The sequence below is a fragment of the Citrus clementina genome, unplaced genomic scaffold, assembly GCF_000493195.1.
Source record: "Citrus clementina cultivar Clemenules unplaced genomic scaffold, Citrus_clementina_v1.0 scaffold_2, whole genome shotgun sequence".
In the NCBI taxonomy this organism is placed as follows: Eukaryota; Viridiplantae; Streptophyta; class Magnoliopsida; order Sapindales; family Rutaceae; genus Citrus; species Citrus x clementina.
In genome coordinates, this window is record NW_006262688.1 from 21,137,379 (window position 1) to 21,150,830 (window position 13,452).

General features: G+C 34.4%; 2 protein-coding genes across 2 annotated transcripts; both read left to right on the top strand.

Moving 5' to 3' along the window:
- The first annotated feature begins 3,408 nt into the window (after positions 1 to 3,408).
- Positions 3,409 to 5,529, top strand: LOC18053097 (60S ribosomal protein L8). Its single transcript, XM_006447386.2, has 2 exons — positions 3,409 to 4,054; positions 4,966 to 5,529. The coding sequence occupies exons 1-2, from the start codon at positions 3,615 to 3,617 to the stop codon at positions 5,306 to 5,308; spliced, it is 783 nt and encodes a 260-aa protein (XP_006447449.1). The 5' UTR covers positions 3,409 to 3,614; the 3' UTR covers positions 5,309 to 5,529.
- A 2,476-nt stretch (positions 5,530 to 8,005) lies between these two features.
- On the top strand, positions 8,006 to 11,567 carry LOC112100961 (isoprene synthase, chloroplastic-like). Its single transcript, XM_024190838.1, is given in 9 exon segments — positions 8,006 to 8,270; positions 8,528 to 8,797; positions 9,145 to 9,167; positions 9,169 to 9,521; positions 10,057 to 10,275; positions 10,621 to 10,724; positions 10,788 to 10,822; positions 10,930 to 11,179; positions 11,290 to 11,567. Coding segments are annotated over 9 exon segments (1,797 nt in total).
- The last annotated feature ends 1,885 nt before the right edge of the window (positions 11,568 to 13,452 follow it).

Here is a 13,452-nt window from a genome sequence, read left to right on the forward strand (position 1 = left end):
AAATAAAATAAATAATATTATATTTATTTAAATAATAATATTATATTTATTTAAATAATAATATTATATTTAACTAAATAATAATTTACATTGATTCTAAGTTTAAATTATTTTAAAATAATATTATTATATTAATAGAGAATTAATAAATATAATATTATTATATTATTTTAAAAATAATAGTACTATATTTATTTAATAATAATAATAAATACTTTATTCTAAGAAAATATTAATTTTGTACTAAATAATATTATATTATTATTTTATATAATAATAAATTTAATATAATTATATTAAATAAAATAAAATAACATTTCATTTTATATTAAAATTCCAATTAATAATTTATTGTTCATAATTAAGAATATTAATAATTATAATAAATTTACAAATATAATAAAATAAATATTATTCATTAAATATATTTTTTATTAGTTTTGTAATTAAAAATTATAATTCTTTAAATAAGGATAAAATTATAATTTAAAACTATTTACTCCCAATTCAAGACAAAGTAAACACATAAATTGGATTCTGATCTCCATTCCATGCTTCCATTCCAGTGTAAGTAAACAACCTACTCCCACTCCCACTCCACACTCCCAACCCTAGGATTCTCACTCTCCAAGATTCTCAATCCAATTCAAAAAGTAAACGCTACCTTAATGCCGTAAGTGAACAAAAAGAAATGTCAATTAATTGTGGCATCAATGACTATGAATGCTGTCGTGAGGTAGTAAATCAATCACCCTTCCATTTATTAGAAGAAGGGGAAGAAAGTAGTGCTCGAGACGAGCTGGCTCTCATCTCACCGGCTAACGGTAATGGCAGCCAGTTACTATTGGCTCTTCCCCCCACTTCCAGAAATGAACCTCCTTTTCTTAGGAGATCTCAAAGGCAAACCCGTTCAAAGTACAGGAGTTAATCGCCAGCTACCCAACCCCAACAACCCCGAACTTCCGTATACACAGCCAATCAACCGCCATCGTCATCCCTTCAACAACAAACTCCAAGTTTTCATCACCAGACTTGGTGAATGAGTTTTCATCATCTCAAGCCAACCAACCACCAACCTCTAGCTTGCAGCCAACACAAGTCATACATGACCACTCGAGAGATGCACATCCAGTTGTCACAACCCCTATGCACCCTCAAAACCAGCCCGTGCCCTATGGCCATTTGTTTCAAGAACCAGTTCAAGATGTAACCACTAGTCAGCCACAATCACCACTGACACAAACAACCCCCACACGCCAAAAAATCTTATGTAAATCACAAGCAAGCACTCGGGAAAGTGCTCACCGACAGCTGCAGTTATTAACCACCGAATGTCAGTTGCATACAACCACCATCGAACCCAATCAAAGTCAGCAAACATCCAACCAAGACTGGCCCAAAAGTTTACACGCTTGCGGCAATCCCCATGCTCATGAGCCACTTTCGGCAGCACATGAATTGTGTCCCCCACTAGCATTTCCCATGTCCCGCTAGCCTTTCCCACTAGTCAAACTCAAGATTCGGCCCCCACCACCCACATTCCTTCACATGTTTCGGCCCCTACTAATCAAATCCCAACCAACTCTTATAATGGAAGACCACCACATAACCAACCAAATCTAAACTGTCAAGCCCAAATTCAACAATCGGAAGCCCATCCCTTAAATACAAAAACATAAATTCCTAACCCACAAGGCCAAGACCAACCACAACCTTTTCAACCCCAAAAAGGAATTTTCAATTTTAGCTCACAAGCTCAAAATCACGCCCAAACCAATGATTCCTCCAATCCACCAACCCATAACCAACCTTAAATTCAGCCCACTTCCATTCCGACATACACTTTAGTTTTGGCTTCCGCTTCTAATTGGAATCCAAATAAGCCGATAAAAAAAAAAAAACCTTTGCCAAAATTATGAATGGTCCCACGCCCCCAACGATTTTTGTCAAAACCGTCTCTTCGTTTGAGGGAGAACCAATCATGTAGTTTTCTGTGGAGGAAGTCAAAGCGATGGCTATACCATTCAAGCTGACATTAGTTGGTAAGTTTTCCTACAATCGCCTCGTATGGAATTAATTTAGAAATTTTTTACCTCCTTGGGGTTAAAAAGAAATTCTCAAATTTCTCTATTGGATAATCGTCATGTTTTAATTAAATTGAATGTCGAGGAAGACTACACCCGTCTGTGGGTTAAGCAAACATGATATGTTAATGAGAGTGCCATGAGAATATTTAAATGAACCACAGATTTCTGGTGTTCTGAGGAGTCGCCTATTGTTCCTATATGAATATCATTTCCTTACTTGCTAATTAATTTTGTACAATGCAATGAAGCATTATTTTCTATTGCATCAGCAGTTGCTAAGCCGCTTCGAATTGACCAAGCCACTGCCTCATTAACTCGTCCATCTGTAGCGAGGATTTCGAATCGGTGTGGGTGATTCCGGTTTTTGGCAAAGTGTAGTGTACGTGAAAATCCCACTTTTCTATACTTCCTAAAAACATCTTAGTCATGTTGTTAAGACATGTATGTAACCAATCTAGGGCTTCGCCCGCAACGACCAAATGGGGCCCGTCAGACCAGTACGGAAAAGGGTAAGGAAACAAGATCTTCACCTTCAACCACTCCACGGTATACTCCAGACTAGAGCCTAGAGCGTTCGAGCTTAGCTTTGCAGATCGTGGATACTAGGTCTCCGATCATCATGATTTCTCCTGTGGAAAACCAAGCTGATATTACTAAAGCCGTTCAAGTTCAGGATGATTTTGGCATGACAATTGTGGGCTTCAATACCCACTCTACCGGTCACCGTCGTTCAAGAGTCGCAAGTTCAGGATGCTGGAGCACGAGTTGACCCATATGATCATGGCATATCTCCCTATCAAATTATCGAGAATTCAGATTATCGGGTATCTACAGGCTTCCGATCTTTATCAGATGATTTTGGCACGACAGTTGTGGGTTTCAATAACCACTCTACCTGTATTCCTGCTCAATATGATAAGGATACAAGAAAGGGATGAGAACAAACATTTTGGGTACCTTTTAAATTACAAATTTCAGTCAAATGAAGATTGCAGTTCTGACGAATACTTGGTGATGATGGTTCTTTTTTATCTGCACCTGAGGACACCGAGATACATGATCTAAACCCTAACTTTAGTATTACTCAATAACATTCTAGGAATAATTTCAAATTACTTACAGGTTGTAAGTATCACAAGCAATTTTCTAATAGACTTCATTAGTTATCAACCGATTATAGTAATTCAGATATTAGACTTTGCTTTAATTGATGCATTTTTCTTTTATATTAACTTTTTAATTTGGAGGTTTAGGTTTATATAGCCTCCATTTGTATTTTGTCATTTACTAATCAACGTTACATGCAGGGTCCGCGCCTAACCCGTCCACCTCTTGGTGGCTTAATATAAAAAAAAATTCTCTCCAAAAAAAAAAAATTTATACACACACATATGGGCAATATGGTAATTTAGAAAACCCTTTCTTATAGATAAATCAGCATTTCGCACTATCTCCGTTTGGAGTCCCAGCCGCACTTGTCAAAAAACCCCAAAACCCTAGACAGAGAGTCACAGCGAATCGACTCAAATGGGACGAGTCATTAGAGCACAGCGTAAGGGAGCGGGCTCCGTCTTCAAGTCGCACACACACCACCGCAAGGGCCCGGCCAGGTTCCGCTCGCTTGATTTCGGGGAACGCAACGGCTACCTGAAGGGAGTCATAACGGAGATCATCCATGATCCTGGCCGCGGCGCCCCGCTGGCCCGGGTCACGTTTCGTCATCCGTTTAGGTACCAGCACCAAAAGGAGCTGTTCGTGGCGGCTGAAGGGATGTACACTGGGCAGTTCGTGTACTGCGGAAGGAAGGCGACTTTGGTTGTCGGAAATGTGTTGCCCTTGCGATCGATCCCTGAAGGAGCGGTGGTTTGTAATGTGGAGCATCACGTGGGTGATCGCGGTGTCTTTGCCAGATGTTCGGGTGATTATGCTGTTGTCATTAGTCATAATCCTGATAACGACACTACTAGGTACTGCCTCTCTCTTGTTTTGTTACTTCAAGATATTGCCTTTTTTTTTGGTTTATTTGGTATTTGGTTTGATTGTATTTGTTTTTCTTTTTCTTCGTAAGAGTTTTTTAATGGGTGGGTTTTGGTAGAATTTTGTGACCAACTATTTTAACTTTAATTCGGTGAATCATGAGCTTGTTCGACGAATGGATTGTAAGCAATTTTTTTAATTTATTTTCTGGTTCCTTGATATCTATGAACAATACAAATGGGGGGTTTTAATTTGAAGTGTTTGATGGTTTAATTTTTTAAATTTTTTAATGAGTAAATTGGATGGTTATATTCTCTTTGTTCCATCGGACTGGTGCTTGATTGTTTTGAGCTGGTTAGCTATTGAGGCTTTCATCTTTTGGGACCTGTAATTTTGGTTAATAAACTTTATGGTTCAAGTTATTCAGCAGTGGGTAATCTATCATTTTGTCTTCTCTAATGTTTATCTGTTTTGTTGTTCTGAGATGTCTGGTTTTGATGAGAGAGATTCTAATGTGTATATGTATGTATGTATTAAGGATTGGATTGTTCATTCAAAGTTTTTGGACTTTGAAATAATATTGGTCGCGTATCATTTAAGTATGTTCTTGCGATGTAGCAACAATTAAATTGTATTCAGGAGTGGTGAGATTTGTACGTGTTTATTTTCAACTTTCTGAGCTTTTGAAGTTGGAATTTTTGAATAAATTTCTTTCTATAGCAACATTGTGGCTTCGACAGTGAGGCATTGGCTAAGTTGGATAAAACCCTTGGCTTGAAGTTTGCAGATGAGATGGTTTTTAATTGTACTTCTTTTGGTGTTTCTGATTTTTCTATTTGAATTAGTTGTTAAATGGCTTTTAATTTGTTGATTTGGATGGTGTTGGTGTATATACGGATAGGATTAAGCTCCCATCTGGTGCCAAGAAGATTGTGCCGAGTGGGTGCCGTGCTATGATTGGTCAAGTTGCCGGTGGAGGCAGAACAGAGAAGCCATTGTTGAAGGCAGGAAATGCTTATCACAAGTTCAGGGTGAAGAGGAACTGCTGGCCCAAGGTCCGTGGTGTTGCCATGAACCCTGTTGAGCATCCCCATGGTGGTGGTAACCACCAGCACATTGGGCATGCAAGTACGGTTCGCCGTGATGCACCCCCTGGCCAAAAGGTTGGTCTTATTGCTGCTAGGAGGACTGGTCGTCTTAGAGGACAAGCAGCTGCCACTGCTGCAAAGGCTGACAAGGCTTAGAGTTTCGCTTGAGCTCATTTTAATTTTGTTTTGTGCTGTTGAACATCTTCATATGGTTGTTATCTGTTAGCATTAGATTTTGGTTTGCAATTTTGGAAGGTTACTAACTTCTTGTGATTAGTACATTGAAAGTGAGAGTATTTTGTTTTTGTTTTGTTCGTTACTTATTTGTTATATGTACTTCATCAGGTTATGTATGTTGGATGCTGAATTTAATTTTCTCCATTTCTCCTGCTGATGACTTAGAAACTGGGACTTAGGTTGTCTTTTGAATCCGTTAATCGACAGAGGTGAAATAACTCTCTCGTTCACCTTTTAATAAGCATCTAGCTGCATCCTAGGGTTGGTGACTGCAATTTAATTTATAGTATATTAGCAAAATGTTAAAATAAGAAGGGGGGGGGGGGGGGGGTGTTTTTATATATTTCATAGAAACAAAATTCTCGAGGAGGAGAACAACAAAATATTAATATAAATAAATTGTAATGAAAAATAAAAAGAAAAATAATGAAGAAAAAATAAGAGACCTATAAATAAATCGTAATGAAAAATAAAAAGAAAATTAATGAAGAAAAAATAAGAGACCGAAAGAGAGAAACCCACTCCTTGGGTTTCTGTCATGAATCAATGCTCTATCGAAATCGAACAGAGTGTTAAGGCAAGAGGAAGTGGCGAGCATGAGAAAGTTGTTAAACGGCAAGTGGAAGTGACGAGCATGAGAACGTTGATTTAACAAGAAAAAAAAAATGGCAAGCATAATAAATTATTTTAATAAAAAATAATTAAAAAGAAATAATTGGAATGGCAAGCATGATCAAGTTGATTTACTAAAAAATAATAAAAAAGAAAAATTAAAAGATTGAGAAATTTATCTAAGTTTTGACTATTGTTACCGCTGAGGAGAGAGTAGTTAAATAAGAATAATTTTATGATCTTTAAAAATTAATAAAAAAATTATAAGTTATAATTTAGTACTTATTTTAATAAAAAAAGTGGATGTTGAGGGAAATTATCGAATTTAAATAGTCCTATCCAAATAATAATAATAAATCCACAAATCAAGTGTCGGAGCCTAAAGGGACGGTGGCTGGTACATGGTTTAGAATTTTGGATGGCTGGTGAGATTTTGGGTGCTTGTGAGCTTAGCGGCTAATAATGATTCTTCTTGCTAGGTTGTGTGTGAGCTTACATCCTAGATGTAGCTTTTAACAAAATAGAATTTTACAAAAAAACTAAATTACCCTTCATTGATGAATGAGGGGGAGTCCTCATATCTTACACTAATTATTTGATATAAAACTTTAAAATATAATTTGAGATGTTTAACACTATATTTTATTCATATAAATACATTTATATCTTATCAGTATTGTTTTAAATGTCATGTGGTACGTATTGGGAGTTGTTACTCTTTTGTTTTGCAGGAACTTGTTGTGAAGAAGTAAAAAGTAATTGAAATTCGTTGGGTTGATTGAGGAACCCATCACCCCTGTAACTTGAATTGCTGGAATGAAACTTCGCTACTTTTTATTTCCTAGTGGCTTGGAATAGATAGCCAAAAATTGCAACATTCAAACCCTTAAAAATAACTCAAGAGTTGCCACTAACCTTTTGTAACTACTTCCCACAATAATTAAAAAAAAAAAGAAAAAAGAAGTAGAGTAGGACTATAAGATATCTACAAAGGGTAGCCAATTATTTAGAAAAAGAATTGAAAAATTAAAAAAAAAATCAGAAAAACGATAAGACCAAGTACATATTTTTAAATTCTATTGTTGTGGGCATTTTCATGAGAAACTTCTCGATGATAACAATTTTTAACTCTTTGGGATCAATATAATTCAATGCCCTCCCAATTGCCAAACGACTTTGTTCACTGGGTGTTGGCCACACGAAGGAATCAATACCTTCGAGTAACAAACAAATACAGCAGAGGTGCGATGTTGTGGTAGTTCTCTCATATCACATGAAGAAATCTAATTAATGACGATTCATATTTTTTTTTTGTTGCTAAAAATGACGATTTATATTTACGTTTCACTAATAGAGCCAATTAGTACCACCTGATACGTGTCGAGCTTAATTAGATTATATGAAATTGTTTTTACTTTTTTTTTCTGTGTATTAAAATTAACCACTTGGACGCGGACTCTCAATGGGTAATCCTTAACTTATCCGAAGATTTCCCCCTCACCGTCGGATCCCAAGTCACCATAAACTTAGCTTTCAACCCCTTTGGCCACATTTTTCTGATGGTCCTTTCTAGTCACCGCCACCGACGAAAAGTTCTTTGATTTAAGAGGTGCAATTATTTTTCATGGTACATAAAATTCGTGCAATAATTTGTGGTTCCATTTTCCTTTGTAGATTGTTTCTTTCTGTCTTCAATGTCTAATAACGTAGTACATCACCATGATATTGGAAGCTTCGAATCATGAAACGGTGGTGGATTATTCTTTTGCCCCTTTCTACAAAGAACCTCCACCATGCATGCAGATTTTTTATTGCTTAACATCTACCGAGATGCACAAAAAATTAAAAAAGAGAAAAAAAAAATTCTCCAATTTCGCTGGGTAATAATCATAATATTGCAATAATTTCACCATCTATATATACCTGTGTAGACTTATGCACATGAAATACAAGAATCAAATTAAAGACTCTAGGCAAAAAGGATAGATAGTTGCTTTTGTGGCAATGGTGACCGATCTCTTGTACTTTAACCATCCAAGCTTCTTGGCTTACAAACCACGTAGGTTTTTGAAACAACGAAACCTCCATAGGCATGGCGCTGCCATGGCTTTTAAGGTCTGCTGTTCAGTGAACCCTCAAACTTCCCAGTTAACAGCTAATCGACGATCGGCCAATTACCAGCCACCCCTTTGGGAATACGTACTGTTACAGTCCTTCAAAACTCATCAAGTTGTAAGTATTCTGCACAAAGGGTTTTACTCTAATGCAGGCATCCAAATCTTTGTATATATAAAATTAAAGTAGAGGAAATTTCGGCATTAATTTTGCCTTTTTTTGGGTCGCATTCATATTTTTAAGAATTGCAGACCACTCTATTTAAAAAATTTTATGCATCCAATTATTTGTTAAGGAGCCTTTATGACATATTTTAAACTTGTCACATTATTTTAATATAAAATTTTAAGTTACGATCTGCATATTATAAGGTTTTCTAACTGTTGTGTGATTGTGCTTTAAATTTCATAGATGACAAGTACCAGAGGAGGGCAAAGGAGCTAGAGGAGGAGGTGAAATTTATGATAAATAATGAAAACGGAGAGATGTTGCCGATTCTTGAATTGATTGATGACGTCCAACGGCTGGGCTTGGGATACCGTTTTGAAAATGAGATAAAGAGAGCCCTTCATAGAATTTTGTCGTGGCAAGGATATGATCATGTTAACCCCGAAAAGGACCTCCATGTTACTGCTCTCAGATTTAGGCTGCTCAGGCAACACGGGTTTGATATTTCTCAAGGTTTGGAATTTTTCCTTATGAATTGATACCTTGAGCCAAAAAATTAATTTAACACAGTCTACTAAAGTGAGTTTTAATTTTATCACTTGATCGTGTGCTTGAATCCTCTTTCGAACACGTTTTATTAACTGCTTTTAAGATTGAGTTATAAAGGCCAAAGCACCTATATATTGTGCTAATTGTTGTACTTACATCTTTATTTTTACTTGATACCTGAAAGTTTTATCTTACAGCGGCGCACATGCACTCAATCTCAGTCATATCCTCCAATTGAAGGTGATAGTTTTAACTGGTTTTTCATCTTATTGGTTTAAGGAAATAACTTACAATACTGTTTTGAGGTACAGAGATCTTTAAGACATTCATGGACACTGAAGCCTGAAGGCAACTTCACGGAAACTGTTCACAAGGATGTCAAAGGAGTGCTAAGTTTGAACGAGGCATCATATCTTGCCTTTGAAGGAGAAGACATCCTGAACGAGGCCCTAACATTCTCAAGAACACATCTTAATCAACTTAAAACAAAATTAAACCCATATATGTCAGAACTAGTTAGTCACTCATTGGAGCTTCCACGGCATTATAGAATGAGAAGGCTGGAAGTGCGGTGGTATACCGAAGCATACCGTAAAAAAGACGCAAATTGCATGCTACTTGAATTTGCAAAGCTGGATTTCAACAGGGTTCAATCAAGCTACCAAGAAGAGATTAAAAATTTGACAAGGTCCATTCTAACTAAATATATACTATTAAACAAGATTGTTGGTGTTTCTCTGACTATATCACTTACCCCTTACTATTTTCATAACAGGTAATAACTCATTGGGGGCATGATACATTTATTTTTAAATATACATTTATTTATATTTATTAAATAAATAGAAATAAAAATTTAAATACTAAAAATACGAAATATGTTTTGGTGTAAATAAAAAATAAATAGTAAGATATTTTTCTTATATTTTTTCTTATTTTTTAAACACTTTTCTTATAATAAGTATTTCATATTCTCATGATAAATTATTAAGTAGATAACTCATTTATCTCTCTTTTCATTTAAAGTTTTTGTTAGTAGAGGAATTCTTGGATATTATCAAAACAGTAAGAGAATAAGTGATATATATTGATTTTAGTGAAAGGACAATTGACAATCTCCCCTTACACCATTTATATATATGCGATGAAGTTACAGTAACTATAAATTGGCTCGCCACCTTCAATGTCATAAACTAATTTGGTTTCTTTTTCTTGTGAATTAGGTGGTGGGAGGACATTGATCTGGCGAAAAATTTGAAGTTTGCAAGGGACAGGCTAATGGAATGTTTCATTTGGAGTGTTGGAATGGTACCTAAACCACAATATAGTAATTGCCGAAGAGCGCTAACGAAGGTGGCAGCGTTTGTAACTATAATTGATTACATATATGCTGTGTATGGCACTTTAGACGAACTGGAGCTTTTTACATATGCCGTTGAGAGGTTTGTACAAAATTTTAAGTTTAATAACACAACTTATTTATATTATTATAGTAAGGTAAACTTTAATTTATCCTGATAGAATGACAATCTTCAATTTACCCTTAGAAAGTATGAAAATTTTAATTCACTCTCATTTATTGTTATGAAGATTATAAAAAAAAGGTCATCAATATGCCCTCCATTTACCATCATCTTTTGAACCAAAGGAGGGTAAGTTGAAATATTAATACTTCTGAAAATAAATTGAATATTGTCAATGCTATTAAGAGATGAAGTAAAGTTTACCGTTGTATAAATTTAATGCGTATATTTGAATGCTAACTAGCTTAGTGGTGATGTTGCCAGATGGGATATCAATGCTGTTAATGATCTTCCAAACTATATGAAATTAAGCTTTCTGGCTCTCTACAACACTATCAATGAGATGGCTTATGATATTCTCAAACAGCATATAAGCTTTCCGGCTCTCTACAACACTGTCAATGAGATGGCTTATGATATTCTCAAACAACATGGAGAAATCATCATTCCATATCTGACAAAAGCTGTAATTACTTAATTAGAATTAATGGTTTTCATTGCCTATAATATTCAATTTTTAATTCATCACATATATTTATTCTAACTAACTTTAATTTTGATTTCATCATTCAGTGGGCTGATTTGTGCAAATCATTTTTACAAGAAGCGAAATGGAGTTACAATGAATACACACCAACGTTTGAGGAATATCTTGAGAATGCGTGGCGATCATCATCGGGAGAACTTTCTTTAGTTCATTCCTACTTCTTAGTAAGTCGAAGTATTAACAAGAAGGCACTTGAGTCCTTAGGAAAATACCACAATCTCATTCGCTGGCCCTCCACAATTTTTCGACTTTCCAATGATTTAGCCACCTCAAAGGTATTGTTCGAATCCATCATTTTCAAAGACATTAACAAATTCTATCAATTAACTGGCAGCTCTAATTCGTTAATTCGTTAACAATATTAATGCGACGCACAGGCTGAATGCCTGAATCGGAGATAGGCAAAACTGCCAGTTCGATACTATGTTACATGCATGAGACTGGTTTATCCGAAGAGATTGCTCGACAACATTTAAGGAATATGATTGACAGTTGCTGGAAGAAAATGAATAAGGAATGGGTTAATGATCAGCATCCATTTGTTGAACCATTTGTAGAAACAGCTTTTAATCTTGCTCGGATAGCTCAATGTACATACCAATATGGAGATGAGCACGGAGCTCCAGATGGGAGAGCAAAGAAAAGAGTTGTCATTAGTTGTTGAGCCCATTGATTTCGCTCATGGAAATTATGCAAATGTCAATGTCCTAAATAATTAGTTAATAACAGAACAGATGAGAAAAACTCTAAGTAGGACAATGTCAATAAGACCCTTCTTTTGAGTTAATTTGTCGAAACTAGCTTTGGAGTATAATTAGAGTTTTATGCATCCAATATAATGCATGATTATCATTGTTGCTAATAATGTTTATTTTTATGACTTGATGTCAAAATTGAGATTCTACCATTCTGAGATGTTTCTTTTATGCTCTTCAAAAGATTTTTTTTTTTTTTTTGACTAAGCTCTTCAAAGAATTCTTAATAGAACTTTTTCAACATATTCATAAATATATGGATAAATTAAAGGAATTTAAGCTGTAGTATTAAACTTATAAATCAATCTTTGCATTATACACTCAAAAATGCTATGTGGTAAGGTGAAAAATTCTTTTATCTTTAATATGGATGGGGGTTACAGGTACGAGTGTCAGCATGACATAACTGATGATGTCAGTAAACTCAGGTACACATCCAACTGTATACGACCCATTCTGTTTCTAGCAGCCCATTATCCATACAATTTTCAAACTCAGCCCAACAATAAAATATAAGTTATTTTTAAACCAAGAATGTAGCTATTGGCTCCCCGTAAAACTCCTTGTAAACACCCTCCTTTAAATTTCCCATTTTAGTCATAATTTAAAATACATGAAATGAAAATAATCATCTCTTTACTACTGACTACTTCTATGTAAGAGCCAAGAACATCTAATAACTCCCTATAAAATCAACAACTTCACTCATTCAATCAGTAATTTTGTTGTCACTACTGCACTTTATATCATTAGATATTTGAAAATTACACATCATAATTACAAAAAATAATATTTAAAAAAATATTATATACACACACAAAACTTTAATGGGTTTTTAAAAAAAATCATAAAGAAGGAAGGCCATATTATGGTATTTGCATACTTGTGCAAAGGAAATGTGGGATTTTATTAGCGAAGAAGATGGAATTAATTGTATTTAAGGAATAAAAAAAGGGTGTAAATAAAAAGTATAATCTATTTCAATTATTTTTGGGATGTTGTTAGGTAAGGGTTTTAAGAGGACTTTAGAGGAGTGCTAATAGCTCAACTCTTCAGCCAATTCTTACCAAGATTTAAGCAGATTACATAACCATACAAATCAAGCTAAGTTCATCACAATTTCATGGGTACTTAAGATTGTCAAATATTTTACAAAAATATCATGTTGTTGCCAGCTAAGAATCCAAGTGTTTGTTTTTTTGTATTTTCTTATTCTCATATCTATAAATAAAGGTTGCTTGCTCGTTTGAGAGGCAAGGAAGAAAAGTAGAGAAATAAGAGTGAGAATTTATGAATTTGTAAAGATTTGGTAAATTTTATAAGTCCTCTATTGTCTTTGTTTTATTTAGTTATGAACTAATTTTCTTCCGATGAAGTCCTATTAATAAAATAAATTCTTTTTTTTAATGTTTATAATTCTGGCTTCACATGATTTGTACAAAATGAAACTCTTTTTACTATTAGTATTTTGTAGAATAATTTTTTATAAATCTAAGCCTTGTTTGGTAATTTTTAATTATTATATCTATGATTTTATATTTTTCAAAATGAATACATAGAATACTTTTGAAGTAAATGAGAATTTACTTTAGAAACTTCACACGTGCATTAATGATTAAATCTTGGTAAAATAATCTTTTTAACTAGATTATAATCAAATTGATACAAATTTGATTTAGTTTTTCTTATTGCGATAATATGGATTTGATCTCTTTCTCAACAAATCTATTTTATGCGCTTGCAAGAAAAATTTATAATTAATTTTTTAAGCACAACATGAATCTCGTACTATAC

What these genes read in the sequence shown, in the direction of transcription:
- LOC18053097 (XM_006447386.2), top strand. Translation starts at nt 3,615, where the DNA reads ATGGGACGAGTCATTAGAGCACAGCGTAAGGGAGCGGGCTCCGTCTTC. An exon ending in CCTGATAACGACACTACTAG is followed by an intron (nt 4,055 to 4,965) that starts GTACTGCCTCTC and finishes ATATACGGATAG; the next exon opens with GATTAAGCTCCCATCTGGTG.